We start from the raw sequence: 24,068 nt of genomic DNA, 5'->3' as shown, positions 1-24,068 counted from the left end.
TTGTCAGCCCTGGACTGGGCAGGGTATTCAGGTCTAAGACAATTTATTCTGGCATTTTAGTTACAGATGTTAAGTCCATCCCCTACCCAGTCTAAAAATCACTTCTCCTCAGTCAGATTTCACTTGTATGGTATTGCCAGTGTACGATGATAGTTCTCCAGGAAAAACATTACCTCAATTTCTATTATAAAAGGAAATAGGAATTTTTAAAAATTCCTAAGCCAGACACTCTCTGAAGACACTTGAATTCTCTTCTGAAGATCACCTTGAGGAAACATTTGCAATGCAAGTGAGCACACAATGTATACTATCCAACTCTAGACACTGGTATTCTAAAATACCTAAAGCATTTCCTAATTTTGCTTAGATTCTGAAAGTATTAATCTCACTACTTGATATTGTGATTTCCCCCCTTTTTTGGGGGGGTGGGAGAGGGAGGAGGAAATTTTGGAGACCAATGCCTGGACAGAAATTCAGCCTTTCCAAACGTGAACTGATACAGTCATCACTGATCAACTCAGAAAAGCATAGTATGGCTGTCCTGATGTTACAATACCGTAACATTATGAACCAAGTAATCAGCGCTCGCCTCAGAAAAGACTAAGCCACTGTCCAAATAGCAGCTGATCCAGTCTGCCCCAAGGACCGAAAGATAAGTATTAACAAAATAAATTGCTAAGTAGCAACTGAAAAGTTTTATAATAACCAGACAGACTTCTAAAATCAATTAGACAACTTTTACTAAATGAAAAACTACATTTAAAATATGCATTTAAAACAAAATGGAATTAGAAAAAAGACTTAAATCCATTTTAAAGAACTTTTCCCACTGTGTCAGAAATCATTTTGCATTATATACTGTGCCGGTTCATAGAATGTAAGTTGCCAGAATCCTCAATTTAACATTTTCAAAGACAATATTAAAGTCAAGAGTTTTACATCTACTGTTGCACATTTAGAATGGTATAAATCTGAAGCTTTCCCCCCAAAGAATCTTGGCAAATTTGCCATGTTCAATAAAAACTTTTATAATCATATGCAATAGTGTTACATCCTAACATCAAATCTGTGTCTTACAATTTTTACCCTACTAACAACTTTATAACTTCCCCTACACCTTGCCATTTGTCAATATGAACCTTTTTAAGAAAGGAGAGAACAGGAAAAGAAATACTGCATAACTCTTGATCATGTACAGAAATTATTGCTACTATAGTACACTACAAAGCAAAAGTCTATACAATATATGAACTTTGATCATGAAAATCCAGGATATACTCTTTAGTGACATAAGCCTTACAATCATGTAGAACATTCACATGGCAATATTAGACAGTTCGACCATCACTAGTCAGTTGATCAGTGAACAGTAGGTTAACACCCATTTAAATACACCCTCTTACGAAAAAAAACTTCAGCTTTCCAAGGCTTATCAAATAAGGATCTTCATGTTTTGTGGAGCTACGCAAGATGCATTTTGATGCAAATAGTATGTTACTGGGAAGCTAAGCATGCCAAAGGTGTTTTGTGCTAATAAGACCTAAAGCCAAGGTACCACATAATCACGTTACCAACTAATAGGCAATACCGTTTTAGTTCTAAGTGAAGTGCCACTGCACAGTGTAATGTCAATAATTTAAAACAGTGTAGTGCGCAAATCCATTCTGTGGCAATTTAAGTTAAAAACCAAGACAGTTTTCGGTCCCTCAAACAATGCTGACCGTCAGGGTGGGCAGTCAGGGCGCTTTATTGGGTCACTAGTTTAGACAGTTTGCCTTTTTTATTCACAACCATCCTATCACCTTTTTGTTACAATGGGGCACACATTTAAATAGCAAGATTAGAAAGAATGGGGAAAAAAGAAAAAAAAATCAGTGGCTGTCCTAAAAAGCCCCTTCCGTATTTCGTTAAAAATAAAAAAAAAGCCAGGGAACATGACTAGATACCATACTTGCATCATTCTAGCTACAAAATAACCAAAGTAAAAGCAATCAAGCAACTATAAGACCACATTACACAAACAGAACATCATGCTCTCATCTGGTCTAACTATTACATCAAGTTTTAACTGGGATGTTGGTCAACTTTAAAAACCGTGATAAGTGAATATGTAATTCAATAGATATTTTTGAAATCTGGATTTTACTCTACGTTGGATATTAGAACTTGGAGCTATACTTGTTACAATACAGTGTTGCACATCTTTCTACTAGAAAAAATTAGTAAAGATCCTTTACCCGTCTCTTTAAGTTAAACGTGTGACATCATAAAGGGTGTCAAATGGCTGGATGGTTTTACAGTGCACACTTATTATATACTGTAATATGGAGTTTTGTCCTTGATAGATCTGATGGTGTTTTGACATTGTTCCTTTCTTCACCTCTTCTTCGGTGGATTAGCTGTACGAGGTGGAGTGACTGGACGTCCAGAATTCAATCCACCATACTGGTACTTGGCTTTCTTTTCAGATGGTTTCAATATCTTTGAAAAAACAAGGAAACATTTTTAGTAAGTCCATGACAATTGAGATACGTTTCATATATTATGAATCAATGTGACAATTCAAATTTGACTGTAGTTTGGTTACTTTTGATGAGCAAAAAATATAAACCTCACCACCCTGATTATTTCCTTATCCCACTCATGTCTCCACATATTACTCTTTAGACTGACTTAATTTCCAACTGCTTTTGTGTCCATTCTAGCTGGGTAAAAAACAGAATCTGCTAGTATGTGACTCGTCTGAAGCACAAAGAAAACACTAGTTGAGGAGAGGAGTCACAGTACAGGATCCCATCATCTCTGAATAAGGATTTGTTCTGCTGCCCAGAATTGGACTCAGAAGGAAGATTAAATCCAGTTCTAAATGTGCACTGAGAATGCAGACAAGAATCTAGCATATGGCAGCTATGGAATATGGCAAGTTTATTTACAGGAATTCCAGGCCTCTTAAAGAGCTCCCTGTGGCAAAGTTGGTTTGATGCCAGCCTGCTGTGTAGTACTATCTTCTGGAGCTTATTTTCCCTTAGTGGTGCATGTTCAGTGCCAATTTATAGTTTCTATAAACCTATCTACTAAAAAAAGAACACTGACTAAACTTTAATCTAGCAGCATAGTATACCTGAAAGGAACACATCAAAGTTTCATCAACACTCATCATGCCTCCAGCATTATCAAACTCTCCACAGTAATTTGGAGCTGAAAATAGGGTGACCAACTGTCGTTTCGCAAAGAATTCATATCCATCTTCAACCACCTGTCAACGGGAGGGGGGGAAAAATTTTAAGTCAATACAGCGATCTACTGAGATGATAAACCCTGTAGGAATTAGATTCATACTACCACCTAAGCTCGAGTTCTTAGGCAGGCACCAATTGCTTATCTTATGGTGGTGAAAAGTAGGCAGTGAAAGGAACAACGTTTAATGATTGAGAGGTGACTACACGGAACACTGGGCTGTGGTGCCAAATCAGAAAAAAATTTAATATCTGAAATGAAATAGCTTAAAAACAACTATTGCTAACATGCGGATACATTTGATTAAGATTTTCAAACTTGAAGTTTGGTGACGATGCTTTCAATTGATAAATATTTGGAAACCTTATGCTGAGTACAAAAGTAGTTTTATAATTCAAACGTTTAATATTTTTAAAAGGCACCACATTACTACTGCATCTCATATTCTCTTACTATACTCCGGTGCCATTCATACAAACTCCTGTAACATGTTACAATTCCCATTTTCTAAAGAGAGGTTTCATGAAAATGATTCTACTGTACTTAGAAGAATTAGCATCTGCCAGAGATATCGATGATTCTCTTTACTAAAGAGAAAGCAGTAATTCAGCTCAAACTATAGTGCAAGAATGACCAGTTCCCAGGTAAGGCAGATCTCCATGCTGCATCCCACCACCACCACATACATACCATGGGGCAATGGAAGACAAAGTAATATACGCCTAAAATAAAAGAGCTTCCATGGGCAGCTAATCCTCATTGTCTGGGTAACGGTTACATTAACACCTTTCATAATGACAGGTTTCAGAGTAGCAGCCATGTTAGTCTGTATCCACAAAAAGAAAAGGAGTGCTTGTGGCACCTTACAGACTAACAAATTTGAGCATAAGCTTTCGTGAGCTATAGCTCACTTCATCGGATGCATTAAGTGGAAAATACAGTGGGGAGATTTTATATACACAGAGAACATGAAACAATGGGTATTACCATTACTATTGTTACAGTGTGTATGGTAACACCCATTGTTTCATGTTCTCTGTGTATATAAAATCTCCCCACTGTATTTTCCACTGAATGCATCCGATGAAGTGAGCTGTAGCTCATGAAAGTTTATGCTCAAATAAATTTGTTAGTCTCTAAGGTGCCACAAGTACTCTCTTAACATCATTGTTTGTCTAAAATCTATAAAAATAGTCCAGACATAAAACTGAAGTTATTTTGCAACAATAATGCCTAGAAGGATGTTGTTAAGGAGATATGGTAGGTGAGGTAATATCTTTTATTGGACCAAGTTCTGTTGTGGGGGGGGGGGGGGGGCTTTTGAACACCACAGAGCTCTTCTTCACATCTGGGAAAGGTACTCCCAGCATCACAGCAAAATGTAAGGTGGAACAGATAGTTTAGCATAAGTAGTTGGCACATACTCCAAAAGAGCCATTCAAGGTAGAGTCACATACTCCAAAAGAGCCATTCAAGGTAGAGTGACCCATTAACACCTCTGCAGTCATAAGACAAAAAAAGGGGGTTAGTGGGTTACAGATTGTTATAAGCAGCCATAAATCCAGGGTCTGTTCAGTCCATGGGTTTTTAGTGTATAGAAGAATAATAAATTCAAGCTACTACACTTGAATTTCAAAAATGTTGTGTAGGTTTCCTTTGAGGATGAGGACTGATAGGTCAGATATAGAGTGACTCCTTTGTGATAAGTGTTCACCCACAGGTGATATGATATTATTTGTCTTATTTTTCCTATGACAGTTTATTCGAGAGCCCAGAGATAGTCTGGTTTCACCCACAGAGTTATTGGGGCATTTAGTGCACTGGATGAGATATACCATATGTTGCGATAGGCATGTGTAGGATCCATGGATCATGAAAGAGGTGTTGGGGGCGAGGGGGTGTTGATCATTGCAGCAGTGGAGATATATCTGCAAGATTTTGCATCTCTTCTGGCAGGGTCTGGTGCAGCTTTGAGTTAGTGTTTCCTGGTCTGTGTGGAGCTTGCTTTTGATGAAGAGCTTGGGGGATGGTTTGAAGAGAAGTGGGGGTTCCTGAAAGATTTCTTTCAGGATGGGGTCCCCTTCAAGTATGGGTTGTAGTCTGATGAGACCCTCTATGGGCGTGGCGAGCTAGGTGATAACTAGGGGAGTGTGGTCAGAAGGGGGTTTCATTTCTGTATCGAAGTAGTACTTGCGGTTATTCTTAGGGTACTTGGGTTGCCTGTTCCATGATGCAATCTACTTCTCTGGTGGAGTGTCCGTCTTTGGTGAAGGCGGTTTTAAATGTGTTAAGGTGTATATCCTAGACTTTTCCCTTGGAGCATATACTGTGGTATCTGAATGTCTCGCTGTATTTAACAGATTTCTTGGTATGTTTGCGGTGGTTACTGGATCTATGAAGGTAGCTGTAGTGATCTGTAGGGCTGAAGTGGATGCTACTGTGGGAGTGTTCCAGATAGAGTTTAATGGACGGGTGGTGGTTGTTGAAGTTGTGGTGAAATTATGAGGGAGTTTAAGCGGTCTGTCCAGAGGATGGAAATCTCATTGATGTATCTCAGGTATCATTTGTTTTGTGGTGCATTTGTCCAAAAATTCTGCTTCAAGGTGGCCCATAAAGAGGTTGGCATATTGGGAAGCCATCCTAGGACCCCTGGCTGTTCCCATGGTTTGGACAAAGTTTGTTGAACATAAAATCGTTATGGGTGAGGATGAAATGGATGAGTTTGGTGACGTGTTTGGGGTGGGCATCTGAGGGTCATCCATTGTCTTGTAAATATTTGAGGCAGGAAGCCATACCATCATTGTGAGAGATTCTGTGTACCGAGAAGTGATATCCATCGTGGTGCGGATGGTGTTCTGAGGGAGGCTTTTAATATTGCAGCGTCCTGGAGGAAGGTGGCCCTTTGTGTGGGGAATGTTTTGAGGATAGTTTTTATGGGTCCCAGTATTTCTTCATATCTAGCCATGGGATGTTTACTGATGGCTCTGCCTGGGTTCCCTTGTTTGTGTATCTTGGGAAGCATGTAGAAGGTCCCTGGGATGGGTTCATGGGGGGTGAATTTGTAGTTTCTCTTGGAATTGTTTGGGGAAGGATTTGAGGATATGCTTATGTTTCTGGGTAAACTGTGGAGTGGGATCTTCGAGTTCTTTATAATAAGTGGTATCAGAAAGTTGTCAGTGAGCCTCATTAACACAATCATGGTTGAGGACTACAAAGGCACCTCTTTGTCTGATGGTTTGATCACTAACTGGAAAACTACTCAACATTTTCAGACGACAAGCCTGGGAGCTTAAATTCATTACTCTGCTAGACACTAAAAATCATGGGCTGAACATAGTCACTGGATTTATGGATCATTACAACAGTTTAATACACCTTTTTGTCCTATGACTGCATGTGTTAACTGACTACTTTACTTTGAATGGTCCCTTCCAGCATGTGCCAGCTACTTATACTAAACTATCTGTTCCACCTTGCATCTTGCTATTATGCTGGGAGTATCTTTCCCAGACCTAAAGAGCTCTGTGTGGCTCAAAAGCTTCTCTCTCTTACCAACAGAAGTTAGTCTAATAAAAGATATTACCTTATCCATCTTGCGTCTAACATCCTAGGATCAACAAAGCTATAACTACACTGCAGGTTTTTTAAGAGACTGCCTGAATAACTGATACATTGGCAGCAGTGCCATCTGAAGGTACAGATCTTAAAACACCTACTGTCCGTCACAATTATTGCTGCAGGAGAAAAGATCTGTGACTTGCATCAGTGGGGACACATCCATGAGTGTCCAATCAAAGTGCCTGTGCAAAATGTTGTTAGTGCAAGACATACAGTAAAAACTTGCATCCTTTTATTTTCCAGAAGTAGAAAAAGTTGATTAAAAAAACCAGTACAAGTAGTGAAACCTAAACTCCAAGATGGGAACCACTCTCAAGAGGTTAATTCTTAGTCTACGAAGCTTAATGAAATGTTTCTATTCAAAAGGAATATAACATTAAAGTCATCTGCATACTTAAGCATTACATTAGGCAGTTTCAGAATCTTTAACAAATCGCACAAATAGATTCTTCCATGGGAAAATTTATCTATGTACTGGAACCAGAATAAAGTTAGCAACTCTGGAATGCGGATTTCAACACATTACATTTGTTTATATTTCCACAATTTAAAGGGGCTCAGTATCTCTGAAAATGTAGGTGTTAAGTTGGAGACCCAAAAACATAGACCACCCAAATCAGTGTCACTTAAATTTTGGCTTAAGCTGTATTGCTCAGTGCCTCTGATTCCATGTCCTGTTTTTAAGCCACTAGTCTACACCATTCTTGAAGCCTAGGCACCTAAACTGTTCTTGTAAAATATTCACATGCTCCACTGAACAAGAGTGTCACAGCAATTACATAATGTGGGGGTGCGGAGTAGGCATGACTTCATGGTTGTTGAAACTGAAATAAGTATTTACAAAATATTGGTGACAGGAATTAGATATTGTTTTTTGAGGAACACCCCTGTATTTGATGCTTCTAGAAGTACCAAGACAACTACATCCGGTCAAACTGTAAATGCTAGATTGGGAAATGGATTCTGCAGATTAAGGTACCTGCAAGTGATATTCTAAATATAAATGAAGATAATTCTTTCAATCCCTAATACCTCAAAGTAAGACTAGAAGTGGAGATTTAAATTAGCAAAGATAGTAGAGTTTGTACCTGATGAGCTCGACAGATCAAATCCAGATCATGACGGTTGAGAAATTTACTGACCACATCAGCACCAAAAGTGAACGAGACCCCACGATCATTTTCGCCCCATCCTTGCACATCTTTGTCTGGATCCGACCACAGCAAGTCACATAGCAAGCCTTTGAAAGACAGTAATCTTAGAAAGTGTCCTAATATTCCCTTTTAAAAAAAACCCTATAATTGTGGGGATCAATAGTCAGTGATTACTTATGCAAATATGATGAAAAGCTCTCCTCAAAACAGGGTGGATAAAAAAATATTTTGAGGGAGAGGGAAAAAAGGATTGTAGTAAGTCTCTTTCTAAAAATAAACCTGTTTAAAGTGAAATCTGAATTTAACACAAAATATGTTAAGGCCTAAACTTATTCTGATCTCTATCCACATTTACATTAAAAAAGTTTGCTGCATCTATGAGCCCCTATCGAAAACTTTGAGTTAAAGGCTGCTTTTTTATATAAAGAAATTCAGGGTAAAAAATTTACTTTTGAGGTCAAGCTTAATTACTACAGCACAAGGAGGTCAGCCTAAGTAACTTAGGAAACTCTTTTTCAAGAGAGATATAGGCAAGTGGGAACTTAAATTCCAGTCAGTTTCACTTAGGCATATTTAAAAATTTATCCAGTTTGAGCTGAAATAATCAGCTTGATTCACTGACTACAGTTAATCTGTTTAATAAATCATTTAGTTGTAGATATGAAACATGTTTTGATAAGAGACGCTAACATATGCTATTGTGTTTAATTAAACAGCAGCTTGACACAAATCATGAGCAAAAACTATATACAGTAAAGAAATATAACATTTTCTAACATACTAAAAATGTACAATTAAGAATCTGAAAAGACTATGCTATAATCGCTTAAATAAATGTATGTATTTATAGTGTACCCTCCTACACATCAAAAAAATGTAACCAAATCTAGAATAAAGGCTCTATTTAGTTGTAAACAAACACGTTTTAATGGTTATATCAATGAGACTGCATCACGGGTTTCTGCTTGGTGATTTAAATGGCTGATTTGAGTTTATTTATTTAAATAAATAAATCAGCCAACCAACCTTGCCTCAACAGATCCACAAATGCTATCACCCAAACTAGCAAGATTGTAGAACTGGGGCCAGGCCGTGACCTTTTGCAGCTAAAGGCCTGTGGGATCTGGTAAGCTGTAGTATCATAGAATATGATTAGTAAGAAGCTTATGGAGGTTTTTGGGTGGAACATGATTGAAAAACATTTAGATGAACTACATAGTAAGATCAGCACATTTACTGTGATTATCTGAGCAGTTCTTGAGTACTGCTATACATCCATAATTGCAGAGCAGCAACCAACTCTGATTGGGGTCCACAGATCAATGTTCAGTCTCTGAACTAGAGTCTCAGATGGCTCTCCACAATATTGTAGTACAGCAGTCATGCTGGCAAGTACGTTCTTTGATATGAAGTGTCAAAAGGATTTCATCTTTGTGAATCATTGACTCAAAACCTCTAAAAACCAAGAAATGTATCTAATTACACTGTATAGTATCTAGTCAAGACCACCACTTTAGTACTCCTAGTTACAAATTGCTGCAGTCAAATGGGTTACATCCAGGCCCCAATTAGTTTTTCAGAGAGTTCCACAACAGCCATGACATTTGACTCTAGATGTATAATTTCAATTTACATGTTTAACTTCTTAAACCTCCTCCATTTATAGTCAGGCTTCAAGTGTAGTTACAGTAAAACTACATAGTAGGATTAAGTGAATCAGGTATTCTAGGTAGGTACTCAATTACAAATATGAAAATGCGCTAGTCTTCTGTTATAGAAAAACACACTATTAAGTAAAATAAATCTAGCTATTGACAGTATTAAAATGATCAGTTACTGCTCAGTGTCTTATCTAGATTGAAGCAAGTGATGCTACTGTACACTTTAAAGCTGAAAATTTGCCATATGAGCTTATTTGTGTGGATGTTACTTCATAAATCTACTAATCAAATACCAAAAAACATTGTATTTATAAAGAAAACAGTTCACACTTCTTCCTTTTGTTCTGCATTCAGCACTCCAGTTTGGTGCCCATAATAGTTATTCACTCTGCCAAAATAAAGTTACTTCATTTCTTCCCAGACAAAACCCTTTTCAGGTATGCAACTTTGCCATAAAATGTTATGAGGCAAAATTTTGGTATACTGATTCAGTCAATTTGTTTCTCCCCCCCCGCAACACTAGTTTTGTGGTGTACTACTTTTCATAGAACCCATTTACCATTTTGAAATCTGAGGTTGTCTACACTAGAGCTGGAAAATGTCAATTCCTATTTGAGGAGCCATACAGGTCTCAGATAGGACTATATGCAGGGTGATTAGCCTCTCCCATCACTCATGCTACCACAGACACACTTCTATTTTTTTAGAGCACTAGCATCAATCAGATGTCTCCAAGCTGTAATTTATACCTTCCGGCTCCTGTGTAGACACACACTGTGTGTAAGCCATTCGCTTTTCATCTGTACTTCTAAACAGTGGCTTTGTTTTAACAATTCTTGCCTGCTTGAAATGTAACTAAATAGACAAATCTGAAAGTCTAACATTTGTCATTTTAACTAGAGCTTTTAGGGTACATCTACACAGAAATTAAACATCTGTGGCTGGCCTGACTTGGGATCACAGGGCTGTAAAATTGCTGTATAGATTTTCAGACTCAGGCTGGAGCCCAAGCTCTGGGACTCTGAGGGGGGAGGGTTCCAGAGCCAGGTTCCAGACCAAGCCCGAACATCTACAAAACAATTTTTAGTCCTGCAGCCCGAGCCCAAGTCAGCTGACCCAGGCCAAAGCAGCCATGCCATGGGTCTTTTATTCCAGTGTAGATGTACCCTTAGATAGATAACAGATGTATGAACACAACAAAACTGTTTTACAGTACAAACGAACCAGAAAAAGGAGGAGTCTGAAAGAGTTTCTGGTAAGTGTTTAATAATCTTCCATGAAGGTGTCTTCAATTTCTTTTCACAGTCACTGTGCTCTGTCCTAACTTGTCCCATCCCCACCAAATAAAGTACAGACATTAAAGTTTACTTGTCTATTTTGACAGGTCATCCAAAACACAAGGTACAGCTAGAGACTGCATGGAAACATCTAGTCCACCTGAAATACTAAAATGTACTGCCTGCATTCAGCAATTTGTATCTACCAGGAAAGCTTGCTTTTTGGTTAGTACTCTATTTTAAAATATTAAAGAACCTGCAAGAGATTGAGACCCTCAATTCTAGGTTTGGACGTACCTTGAGAGGGGGCAGAAGGTGGCATCACTGCCCTCCCTGATGGTTCTCTCTATAGGAACATGCTGACAGAAAGATTTCTATAGGAACATGCTGACAGAAAGTACTCTGGAGCTCTCACTTTTTGGGCTGCACTTGTCCCCTGATGAAGGGGATCATATGACCTTTCCTTTATGACTCCACACAAGTGTCATGAATATGTTAGATGAATATGGCCCATGATATTTACAGTGCTATAACAAAACTCCACAACATATTTTGGTTTCATCTATACAATTAAGACTAAATCGTACTACCGCACTGTATGTTTAATGGTATGCTAACATGATCTCCCAACACCACGAAAACAGCATATAGACTGAATCTTAGTATACTCAATAAAATTAATACACGCAATTCTGAAGACATTGGAATAGGAAAGCACAGTGGTAATTTTCCGATGACCATTCTGATTACCAAACACTCAATTCATAGTCAGACTACACCAGCCACTTCAGTTTTATCACATCAAGTGTATGAAGGTGAAAATACTATTTAAAATTACTGAAGACAGGAGTATAGAGGTAGGCCGCAGGGAAAAAAGACTTAACAGCCAGAGCCCCACAATATTGCCAACTTAAAGGTGTGCAACTTTATGTTAAAATTCAATTTCATAGGCTTTTGTGAAGAAAATTTAATGCTAGAAGGGACTATAATAATCTAGTCTAACCTCCTACCAACAGACTACAGAATCTTTCCCAATGATTTCTGCATCAAGCCCAATAATTTGTGACTGAACTAGATTGGAGAAACAGCCGGTCATGATTTAAAGAAGTTATTAGGAATCTACCACACTTTTCAGAGATATCTGAAATAATTTTTTTTTTTTTTTGGAGGCAAGGGGGGAATTTAAGTAGATTTTCCCTGTTGATGCTTAGAAGACCAACCCTCCTTTTTCTCGCTCTCTACTCACATATTTTTTCTTCAACCTCCTCAGTTTCAGCTTTGATTTTACTGTTGCTGGTCAACACTGTCTTATAGCTTGGCAAGGGCAGCCCCAGCAACAGAACAGTGAAACTGAACAAGTGCTGTCAAATGCACCAAGTAAACTGAAAAGAAAAAAGTGTTTCTTTAATCTTCCACTTACAGTAGTTTTGGGGGTCGTTTGCAACAAGAGCAGGTACAAGATTTTCAGAAGAAAGTGTCCTTGTGAACTAGAATCAAATAATTCTGCAGGCAGTCTTAAGATGGATTGGCTCTAGCAATGACACCAGACACGTTGGTTAAAAACCCCTCCTTTTTTAAGACTCTTTCTGATGGAAGCCAAGTACTGAAGTTTAAATTTCTTCTTTTCATGTTTTTTTAAAAATCCAGTTAAAGAATACAATGTAAGGAGACATTTTAGGTATGAATTAGTGTTGTAATTTACACTTGTGTTGTGAAAGTTCACTACTTGCCTCATGCTGCATCTGGATGCAAATTACATAGGTATTAACTTGCACCCTAATATATTTTGCTTATGGTGATGGACAGGACACTACCCACTCCTAAATCGACACAATAAAATTAATACAGACTGACATTTGAAGTCAGCTGTGAAAAAGGAGCTTTATAATAAAATCTTGGACTTAAAGGAGATGGTGTACTGATAGAAAAAGATAACCCTCTCATAAGACCTCCCTTAACACGCAAATTGACTTCAAACCAACTACTCAAAGCAAGATCATACATTACTAGACACCACCTATGCAGGGCTAAGGATCTTCTTTGATACTAGGGAACAAAATACTAATTCCATCTCCTACAGTTCTGGGGAAGGGGGTAGTTTTCAATAAAAATGATACAGAAGTGGCTATTGTAGTGGTAAAAAGGACAGATCAATTTGCTCCCCCCATAAAATGTATTTATGCAATATTAATAGGATAGTGGAAAAGTGAACTTTAGGGCTACAACATTAATACAAACAAGCTCAACATCTGGCAGCAGAAAAGTAGCAGTAGAGGTTATAAAAAACTGACAAGCCTGCACAGCATGGAGATAACTACTAACCTGAGATTAATTTAAACTCTGATGCTATGATGAGAAGCAGAGGCCTGAGAAACCAAGAGAACTCTAGAAATGTGGGTTATTTTCAATAGATTTTGAATAATTGTAAATGTTTGGGCCCTATTTAACCAAGGTTAGGGAGAGAGAACCTGTATTTTCAGTTTAGTTTCTCATTTCACTTTCATATTCTATTGATTTTCTAGAAAGCCTTGTTTTATTTATTTGGGATAATTCACTACAGTCCAGTCTCTTAAACAAGGAATACAAACTTCGTAATTCTGCCAAGCAGCAGCCAAAGGGTGCAAAACAAACACCCAGGTGCTCTGTCAAAACAAGTACTCAGTTAACAAAAAGCACAATTCACAGTATGCACCAGGAAAGCCTTGGGATCTTAGGTAGGAACAGGAATAGGGTACTGAAGATTACAATTAAAGCACAATTAGACTGTTTCAGGACTCTGAACTGCATAAATAGAAATTGGTTCTGATATTCTAATGCCACTGGTAAGTTTGCTTTGGCATCACAGCAAGATACATATAAAGATACAATAAATTGTGTATGGCTTACCTGTGTCAGGAACATCTGTGGGTCTCATAATTCTCCGAATCTGCTCCATTGACTGGAGATCTGGTGACAGTCCTGTAAATATATAAAATAGATAAACTAAGCTTCCTGTATTTTTACTTTTAAAAGGGTACCAGGAAATGCGTAACTGGAGGCTCAAGGTGATAGAGCATGCATCATTTTCACTGTAAGATAAAGTGAAAAAATCAGGAGGTTTCTAGACACCACTTAAAAGACAACTGGTTTGTGCATTAGGACTGTAACAGCACTTAATGGGCGGACTACAGTAGAACCTCAGAGTTACAAACACCCCAGGAACGGAGGTTGTTCGTAACTCTGAAATGTTTGTAAGTCTGAACAAACAGTTAGTTGTTGTTCTAAAAGTTTATAACTGAACATTGACAGAGGTTTGAAACTTTATGCAGAAGAAAAATGCTGCTTTTCAGCCATCTTAATTTAAATGAAATAAGTACAGAAACATTTCCTTACCGTGTCTAATTTTTTTTAAACTCTTTATTTTAATAGTTTACATTTAACACAGTACTGTACTACGCAGTATTTTTTTTTTCTGTCTCTGCTGCCTGATTGCGTACTTGTGGTTCAAATGAGGTGTGTGGTTGACTGGTCAGTTTGTAACTCAGATGTTTGTAACTCTGAGGTTATGCTGTAGTACTTATTTATTTGTATGCCACCTTCTCATTCAAGGAACTTTGAACTGCAAAATAAGTCAGTCTCATACCCATTACACAAACAGGTAAACTTAGGCAGGTGAACTTTATTTCATCTGCATAAGGCACAAGTAACTTGTGAAGCAAAGTTCATTGAGAAAACTAACTTAAACAGCATACTCCATGCTATAGTCAGGATGCAAAGCTGCAGCACACCACTTGTGCAGAATATGAAGGCTAGTCTCCACTAGAAGCACTACAGCAGCATTGCTGTAGTGTGTCTGGTGAAGATGCTCTACGCCAACAGGCGAGAGCTCTCCCATAATAAAACCACTTCTGAGAGAGGCAATAACTGTCCATACCAGCGCTTAGGTCAGCGTAACTTACAAGCAGAGTGGATAAAAATCAATGATTTTTTTTAGTTGTATTTTTTTTTTAAATTTAAATCTGATTTTTTTGATAAAATGTTTGAGGAAAAAACTTATCTAAAGATGGTTTTAATTAAGATATCTTTGAGCTATAATGCATCTCATCATGGAATAGGGATTATAAATTCTAATTCTATAGTATGAGACAATATATTCATGTAATGTTTAAGAAAAGTTTTGTAAATGAATTCTAACAGTTCATGGATTAGGAACCCAATCTTATGGGGTTCCACAGGCTTCTGTATAGATTATTTAGATTAATCTTTCTATCTACCCCGGGACTCAGTGCTCAGTCTAGAAGATCCCATCAGAGATGCTTAGTTTTGCAGTTCTCAAACTGTGGATTTGTGTCTCCAGAGATATTTTTGCTGTTAACAAGCATGTTGTTTATAAATAAAATAAATAAAGATGTGAGAAAAAACAGGCCTCAACCCTATTGTCCCTCTGCAAATTTGTGTACAGAGAGTCAATCCCTTACCTCTCTAAAAGCCCAAAGTTTCAAAAATGTCAGTGAATAGAAGATTGTTGGGGGCAGAATAGATCTGAACAAGAAGTCTAGAGATAAATGTGAGAAGGGAGGCACAGGCAGTAGAAACAAAAGTGAAACTGTCTGAGCAGCATATTCCAGAAGTCTTGAGGTCTTTGAGTGTAGCCTTCATTGATTTGATATCTACCATACCATTCTCACTAGAAGGGAAAACCTATAATGGCAGTAGGTCATAAAAGAGACAGTTTGGGAATAAGAACCATTCAAGAAATATATGTTTGCTGATGTTTTAAAGAAAGTCACACCAGTGAACTGGTAGAAATCACTTAAGCACTTGGATTCAGACACCGCTGAAGAGATTATCTCACTTTGAACAGCAGTAGCTTCTTCTGCCAGTGTAGAAAGAATATTTTCTTCCTTTGGACTAATTCATTCCAAATTGAGAAATTATTTGGGACCTGAAAAAGCAGGAAAGCTTGTTTTTCTTTTCCAGATTATGAACGAACAGGAAAATGAAGGTGAAGACGACTGAGTTAGCTGCAGAAGTCAATATTTTAAGTTTCTCATGTTGACCTGGTTGACAGTTGTTTTTTTTTTTCGTTTTTTTAACCCAAAAATTAAATCATTTTAGTTAACAAAAACAAACCTGATTTTAAAAAATTTGAATGTTTAACTAAATTCAAAAATTCATATGCTTGTTTTGTTAAAATATTATGTGTTTGTTGTTGAAGAAAAAAATCCAGAATACATAATGTTGTTGTTTTAGTTAAATAAAACAATTTAAATGTCTGGTGATATTCTCCTCCCTAATACAGCATGGCAAGAAAATCCTCCAAATATTAATGATTAACCTGTTGAATTGGAAATAGTTCACCTCCCAATGACTTCATAAATATCTGCTTCAATCACCTTTGGTAAATGAAATAACCAATCATTTGTTTTCTGATATAGCTGTAAAACCAATCTGAAAAGTTTTCAAAATAAATCACTTAAAACATGTATAGTGTACCTTCTAAAAATGAAACCTACATCTATCTCTGAGTTGTGAAGAATATGTAATACGGTTATAACAACCAACAAGAATGCACTTTTATGTAGAAATCCATGATTAAATCAAATCTTCCTGAATAGTGATTTAACTCAATTTGATTTAAATCAATCCACCCTACTTACACCACTCAGGGGGTTCCTTATTCACACACCTTATACGGACATAAGTGGTAGTGTGTACAAGCCCTTAGGGTCACTACAGCCACAGTTTGTGATTCCCACTGTCCCTCTCCACACTAGCCTAAGCAGTGCAGACATGGAAGCATTCTCCTTGACATGCAGGGATTTAGAAGAGTACCTACAAGGCTGCTTTACTTTAACACAGCCCCACAGCAAGGCTTAAGATGGATGAAAGGGCCTTGAAAAACCCTCAAAGGATTGTTTCATCTACAGAAGTTAAGTGATTTGTCCAAAACCACATAAATCAGTCACAAAGCTGAGAACAGAACCTAGGAGCTGTAACAGAATAAAACTCCTTTCCCTTACATAGGCTTAACATTAAAAGAAAGTCTATTTTGCTCAGTCCAATGTTCTAAAGAGTTCACATGGCAGGAAGAATCTTTCACTATAAAAGTCACTTAAATTTTGACTTCACTTGAAATTTCAGAGTTGACAGATGGTGGCAGCTGTATTATTCAAGAACACCCCTTTATGTCAGTAAGAGCCTTCTATTATGAATACTAATTTTCAATCTATTTTAAGACTGATTATTTTTGTTCAATATTCCAAGCATTTAATAAGACAGTTTTATCTTGTTATTTAAGAAAAACTGGTTCTTTGGCTTAATATAAAGAAAGAGGTATATGTAAACTGGTGCAAATTACACCTTCGAAATTGGGTCCAAACAAGTTTAAATTTCTGTTAGCTACACATCAAGAAGGAAGTAGTCATGTAAAAGTAGGCCCTAGTCAGCTTTAATTGACACCCTCCTGTCAGTTACTTATCCTTCCACAATCCTCTTTTGACCTACTGACATGCAAGTTACATCAATTTAAAATCTCTTCTGGATTTGTCTCGTAAATCTTATCCAGCAAAATCATTGTGCAATATGGTACAAGGCAGGGTCACGTGCAGAGGTTAGTCAATGTGGACTCCTAGGAAAAAAAGATATTCAAAGCATCCAAAGCTACTCAAAACACCATCAACAAATACAAATTGCCTTTAAAACAAGTGTGCTACCTGGATCAGCAGAGTGTTGTAAGTCCAGTGGATGCAGGGTTGAAGATTGTGCAAGATAGCAGCATATAGCAGCACAAGGATTTTTTTAAATGCTGAAATACAATTTGAACATCTGCAAATAAAGATCACTTTTGCAAGAAGCTGAGATTGCCTCTTATCCCACCTCCTCCTATTCTGAGCAATAGAGTGGTCAAGGGTTAAGATCCATATACTATCTGGATTTAATACAAATTAGAAAAGCTACTGTCAAACTGCCCCACTACAATGATAACTTGTAAACTTCAATACCTTGTGCATTAAGAGTTTACCATCTTTATCCAACAGTGTAGTTTCCAGACTGCAACCTGTGACATGGCAACAGTTACAAGCCTGGTCCTCTGATGCAGCCATTTGCTGGTAACAAGATACAGACAAGTGTTTTTATAAATTTAAATGCACTAAAAGGATTATACAGGTGCATGTTCAGTCTAAGCCAAAGCAAGATCAAAACATGGAACTTAAGGGGCCTGATTGTCCTCATCAAATCCAAGCACTGGTGAATCAAAAAGGGAAGAACATTATAAATAGTAAGAAGAGCACTGAGAAAGCCCTGCTGGCTGTCTCAGATTTTTACTCAAGGAAAAAGTGCATCCCATATAGAATCATACGATAAAAAGGGCACAAGGGGTACTCTGCAAATTAGGAATTTAACCCATGGCTCTCCACAGGTATTCTCAAGTCATCTTTTACCATTTCCATATTGATGCTTCCCCTCACAGGAAGCCCCAACGCTATGCTGAGCAGTATCACACCAATCACAGAATTCCCACCATTGAAACACCACTTCTATGCTTTGTGTTGCACATGAAGATCTTGCTTCCTCCCTCAAGAGATGAAAATCTAATTCAGGCAGACAAACTATTCTGGCAGTAGACATGGTGACCATATGAAATTAGCAGTGCAGAAGGTGAACAGCAGTTATCACTGGAAGGCCTCCTGAAAGAGTGGCTCTGAAGCAGCAAAGCCCTTTCACTCATGAGGAGAAGAGTGAAGCAACGAGCAGCATGGAAGAGGACCCAAAGAAAAAAAGAGTGAAAGGAGGAAACTGGGGATGGTTAAGAGCTAGGCTAAATTTAAGCAAAAAGACAGGGTAAAATGAAGAAGTGAGTACAGAGCTATGGAAGACCCTAAAAGCAAGGATGAGACTTGAATTTCATGTGCAGTCAAAAAGCCAGTGAAGGGATTCAAAGAGGGGAACATCTGAGTCAGTGACAGAAGATAATTTCAGCAGCAACATATTGGAGAGACTGTAGCAGAGGAGATTTGGTTTATATAATCAGATGTGGGCGGGGCAAAGAGAAGAGGACTGCAGAAGTCAAAGCAGAAAAGGAACAAGGGTGTGAAATCAGGATTTTAGCATGCTGCCTAACTGGAGAAGTCTGAGGTGCCTTTTGTTTACTATGTCATGCGGTTTTGCAAAGTTTTTATTGTATATCCCAGAGGGCAAGGTTTTAAAAATAAACTATGCAAAAATACGCAATATAGTAAAAAAGGCACATACCATACTCCTATAAGCTGGCTCCGAGTTCCAGCAGGTTTGTGTTATTACCAGTACAGTACACACAGACTCAAACATCATGAGTAGGTGCTGACAATCCATAGCTTCGGGGACCTGAAAAGCAGTTTGGAGGGGATGGGGAGGAGAAGAGAGGGCAAGGTTTACCATTCAAATGTGCTAAGTGCCACCCTGAGCTGCTTGTTATTTTGAAGTATTCAGGACATTTTGCTAAGCTTTTCATATCTGCAAATCAGCTTTAATAGTGTAATACTTTTGCTTCTCTCTGGAAGCGTTACAAGTCTTAAAGGGGCCCCCTTAAGGGGCATTTGTTTTTAAAGTTATTGGATTAGTCAAGTTTCTTAGAATACCCTTTAAACAGTACACAGAATTTGGGGTCTTCTTACTTTTTAAAGAGAAAATAGATGTGTTTTTAAATCCGCAATTATGTTTATAAGGGAAGCATCTTTACACCTTATATTTGTTTTCCAGAAGTAAATCACCTTCCAGGATTCTCTCATGGGCCCCTGTTCCCAAGTACAATACATGCAGAACTTCAAGCTCTTAAGTTTTTTTTTTTTTTTTAGTCTAAGGTCAACAGTAACAGGGTCTGCACAAGCCACATACCCCTACCACCACCTCACTGGTTACTGCCTATTTCCTGAGTTTAACTGATATCTGTGTCATGATTTGGGAAATATTTCTGCACATCTTATGAATTCTAGTTCACAGAGAAATTATGATATTTCTGTATCAATGCAATTTATAAAGTATTTCTATGGAGAGTAAATCTTGTCATCTGGAGTAGCTATCTCCCCTAAAGGGATTAGCAAAAACCTTCAATTATATGCTGTTTTAAGAAGCTTTTAAGTATCATACCTAAACTATTTGGAAGAGATTCAATACCTGTAAATCAAGGTTCTTTGACAATGCATTCAACAATCTGAACCAATGGTTTTCCTTCTGTTGTTCAAACTTGCTAGTCATAAGCGACCAGCTTCCAAATTTATCACTCTGCCCAGATGCACTCCCTCTACAGCAGAGGTGGGCAAAGTACAGCCCATGGGCCACATCTGGCCTGCGGGACAGCCCTGCCTGGCCCTTGAGCCCCTGACTGGGGAGGCTAGCCCCTGGCCCCTCCCCTGCTGTTCCCCCCTCCCTCGCAGCCTCAGCTCACTGCGCCGCCAGCACTCTGGGTGGCGTGGCTGGCTCCATACAGACCGCACACTTGCAAGCTCCTGCCACTCTGAGCAGCATGGTATGGGGGTGGGGGTTGGATAAGGGGCAGGAGATCCCAATAGTCAGGGGACACTTGGTCAGGGGATGGGGAATAGGGGGGTTAGATAGAGGGTGGAGTCCTGGGGGGCCTGTCAGGGGGCAAGGGGTATGGATAGGGGTCAGGGCAGTCAGGGGACATAGGAGATGGATGGAGGTGGAGTCCGGGGGGGATGGGGGTGGGGTCCCTGGAAGGTGGCGGTCAGGGGACAAGGAGCAGTGGGGGTTGGATGGGTCAGGGGTTCTGAGGGGCAGTCAGGGGGTGGGGACCAGACTGTTTGGGAAGGCACAGCCTTCCCTACCTGGCCCTCCATATAGTTTTGCAACCCCGATGTGGCCCTCAGGCCAAAAAGTTTGTCCACCCCTGCTCTACAGGCTTGCTTCTACTCTTTCATTTGGATTCACTGTTGGCATACACACTTATGAAAAATTAGACGATCCCAGAGAGTAGCTTTTTAAAAAGCTAGTAATTCTCAGGATCAAAATAAAATGCTGGGAGAACCTGAAGATTTCACTGAAAAAAATCTGTACTATAGGTAGTGAAATCTGCTTCTACTCATTTAACAACCTGGACCAATGCCAAGTAGCAGTGTGCAAGGGCTCCCCAACTCGGGAGAGAGAGCCCAGTATTTCAGCATATAAAGCTGCTGAGTTGTCTTACCCTAGCAAGACTCAGCCACTCTACTACTAAAGCAATGGATGCTTCATGAGCTAAAAAAGGAAAAAGGGCTTTAATTGAAAGTTATGCAAGTCTTTAGCAGATTCCACTTTGGGCTGACAGAAGCTGAACACCTGCGGTTGATAAAGGAACACATACTCACACTCTACCTTGGAAGACATATGCCTATTCCGTGTGCGATAAGCACTGACATCTGTAAGAGAGTAACACCTTCTCTTTGCTAAGGCAAAAAACTTGTTTTCAGGCAAGCGGTACTGAACAGGTACTGTTCTACACCCAAACACTGAACCCACACACTAGAAACAAACCGCTCATTACATTTTATAAATCCTTCACCATTACCCATGCAGATGCTCTCATATCCCACCTCATTGCTAACAATCAGCACCACGAGATGACCCCTGTGCACTGCTATGGACAACCTACACAACTTAGCACTGAAATTATGCATACTGGATCCCTCAAGGTACACATGCATCTCTTTCATTTGATCTTTTTCACATATGTGCGGGGGCGGGGAAAGAGGGGGAATTCAGATCTCATATCATAATCATCCCTCTACCAAGCTGTTCCAACTAATGCCCCCACCATTCCGCACAGCTATAGCAAACACTGAATGCAGCTGGAGTGCATGCAGGTAATTCCCAATGGCTACTGTGAGGTTGAGGGGGCCTTTATCCATCTAGCTAGGATGATCTAGAAATGAACTTTTGAGAACCTTTTAGGCCATAACTACAGAATTCTCTTCTTGTTTTTTGTTGAAAAGCTATGCACGCGGCCTTAACGGCAATCAGAGAAAGTATGCTTCTGGTGGCTTTTTATTGGGAGATCGAAAGGAGAATGTGAAGATAAGAAGGGACTGAACCAGATGAAGTGGAGAAAATTAATATATAGCTATTATGGACAGGACCCACTGCAGACTGAAGCACTTTCCTCTCATTCCCTCTAACAAAGGAGCCTCTAGAGCAAGATGGGTACTGGCTCAGCAGCCCTTTGAGATCTGTGGATCCTATTAGCTTAAAAGTTAATATGGGGCATCTGGAATATTGAAACCTGAATGAAATCCTTCAGGGGACCTTCAAGAGGACACTCCATTCCTAGCAGACTTCGGTAAGGTGCTGTCAGGCTTTCGGGGCTAGTCTCAAGGAAGCAACATCTTGAAATCAGCCAGGACTTTCAAGGTTTGGTCCACACTTTTTCTGAAGAGGTGATGCCCCTACCAGGATAGGGTCATAAGTCACGTTCCTCTGGCTAAGGCCATGGGTAACAGTGTTGCCTTGTCATTACCAGGACATGTATCCCAAGTTGGTTGGCAAGGAGAAAGAGGTCTAATTTAACTTTCTAGGCAGGCAAAAAATGAGCTTCCAAGAGTCTTATAAGACAACAGATAATCAGCAGTGAGGAACACACAGAAACACTAAGATTTATTAGAGCCAACTACAAGGCCATACATCTAGGAACAAGGATTTCACGTTATACCTACAGAATGGAGGACTGTATTCAGGAAGGCAGTGAATCTGAAGAAGATTATGGGGACACAAAAGACAGGCACAAGACCACATGATCTCCCAGTATGATGCTATGGCAAGGGCTAATGTGATCCTTGGATGTATTATCAGTACTGAGTAGAAACAGTGAGGTGATTTCACCTCCACATGGCACTGAGGAGACATCCTGGATTACTGTGTACAGTTCTGGTATCCACTTTAAAAAAAAAAAAAGATGTTTAACTGGATGGGGTACAGAGAAGCACCACAAAAAATTAGAAGACTGGGAAAATGGCCTTACAGTGAGCCTTAAGGCGCTCAAGTCTATTAAACTTATCAAAAAGATCAAGAGGTGACTTGTTTATGGTATTAAGTACCTTTATGGGGGAAAAAAACACCAGTTACTATTTTAAAGAATCCTTATTGAGGTTACAGGGACAAGCCATCCCAACGTATAGAAAGAATAGTAAATATGGTAGGCGACCAGCTTGGCTTAACAGTGAAATCCTTGCTGATCTTAAACACAAAAAAGAAGCTTACAAGAAATGGAAGATTGGACAAATGACCAGGGATGAGTATAAAAATATTGCTCAGGCATGCAGGAGTGAAATCAGGAAGGCCAAATCACACCTGGAGTTGCAGCTAGCAAGAGATGTTAAGAGTAACAAGAAGGGTTTCTTCAGGTATGTTAGCAACAAGAAGAAAGTCAAGGAAAGTGTGGGCCCCTTACTGAATGGGGGAGGCAACCTAGTGACAGAGGATGTGGAAAAAGCTAATGTACTCAATGCTTTTTTTGCCTATGTCTTCACGAACAAGGTCAGCTCCCAGACTGCTACACTGGGCAGCACAGCATGTGGAGGAGGTGACCAGCCCTCTGTGGAGAAAGAAGTGGTTCAGGACTATTTAGAAAAGCTGGACGTGCACAAGTCCATGGGGCCAGATGCGTTGCATCCGAGAGTGCTAAAGGAGTTGGCGGATGTGGTTGCAGAGCCATTGGCCATTATCTTTGAAAACTCATGGCGATTGGGGGAAGTCCCGGACGACTGGAAAAAGGCTAATGTAGTGCCCATCTTTAAAAAAGGGAAGGAGGAGGATCCTGGGAACTACAGGCCAGTCAGCCTCACCTCAGTCCCTGGAAAAATCATGGAGCAGGTCCTCAAGGAATCAATTCTGAAGCACTTAGAGGAAAGTGATCAGGAACAGTCAGCATGGATTCACCAAGGGCAAGTCATGCTTGACTCATCTAATTGCCTTCTATGACGAGATAACTGGCTCTGTGGATGAAGGGAAAGCAGTGGACGTGTTGTTCCTTGACTTTAGCAAAGCTTTTGACACTGTTTCCCACAGTATTCTTGCCAGCAAGTTAAAGAAGTATGGGCTGGATGAATGGACTATAAGGTGGATAGAAAGCTGGTTAGATTGTTGGGCTCAACAGGTAGTGATCAATGGCT

The 24,068-nt window shown here is 39.2% G+C and overlaps 1 protein-coding gene across 2 annotated transcripts in view; it reads right to left on the bottom strand.

Moving 5' to 3' along the window:
• Positions 1–723: 723 nt before the first annotated feature.
• The window catches only part of PPP1CB (protein phosphatase 1 catalytic subunit beta), a 60,723-nt gene continuing 37,378 nt past the window's right edge, over positions 724–24,068 (bottom strand). For both annotated transcript variants that reach the window (XM_073338619.1, XM_073338617.1), the window contains 4 exons: positions 13,834–13,905; positions 7,944–8,095; positions 3,122–3,256; positions 724–2,481 (listed from right to left, as the gene is read on the bottom strand). In XM_073338619.1, coding sequence (XP_073194720.1) covers positions 2,377–2,481; positions 3,122–3,256; positions 7,944–8,095; positions 13,834–13,905 — 464 coding nt within the window. In that variant the 3' untranslated portion in view covers positions 724–2,376. The remainder of the gene's footprint in view (positions 2,482–3,121; positions 3,257–7,943; positions 8,096–13,833; positions 13,906–24,068) is intronic.

The sequence above is a fragment of the Lepidochelys kempii genome, chromosome 3, assembly GCF_965140265.1.
Source record: "Lepidochelys kempii isolate rLepKem1 chromosome 3, rLepKem1.hap2, whole genome shotgun sequence".
In the NCBI taxonomy this organism is placed as follows: domain Eukaryota; kingdom Metazoa; phylum Chordata; order Testudines; family Cheloniidae; genus Lepidochelys; species Lepidochelys kempii.
The sequence above is the reverse complement of the archived record's forward strand: the minus strand, read 5'-3'. Positions and strand labels throughout refer to the sequence as shown.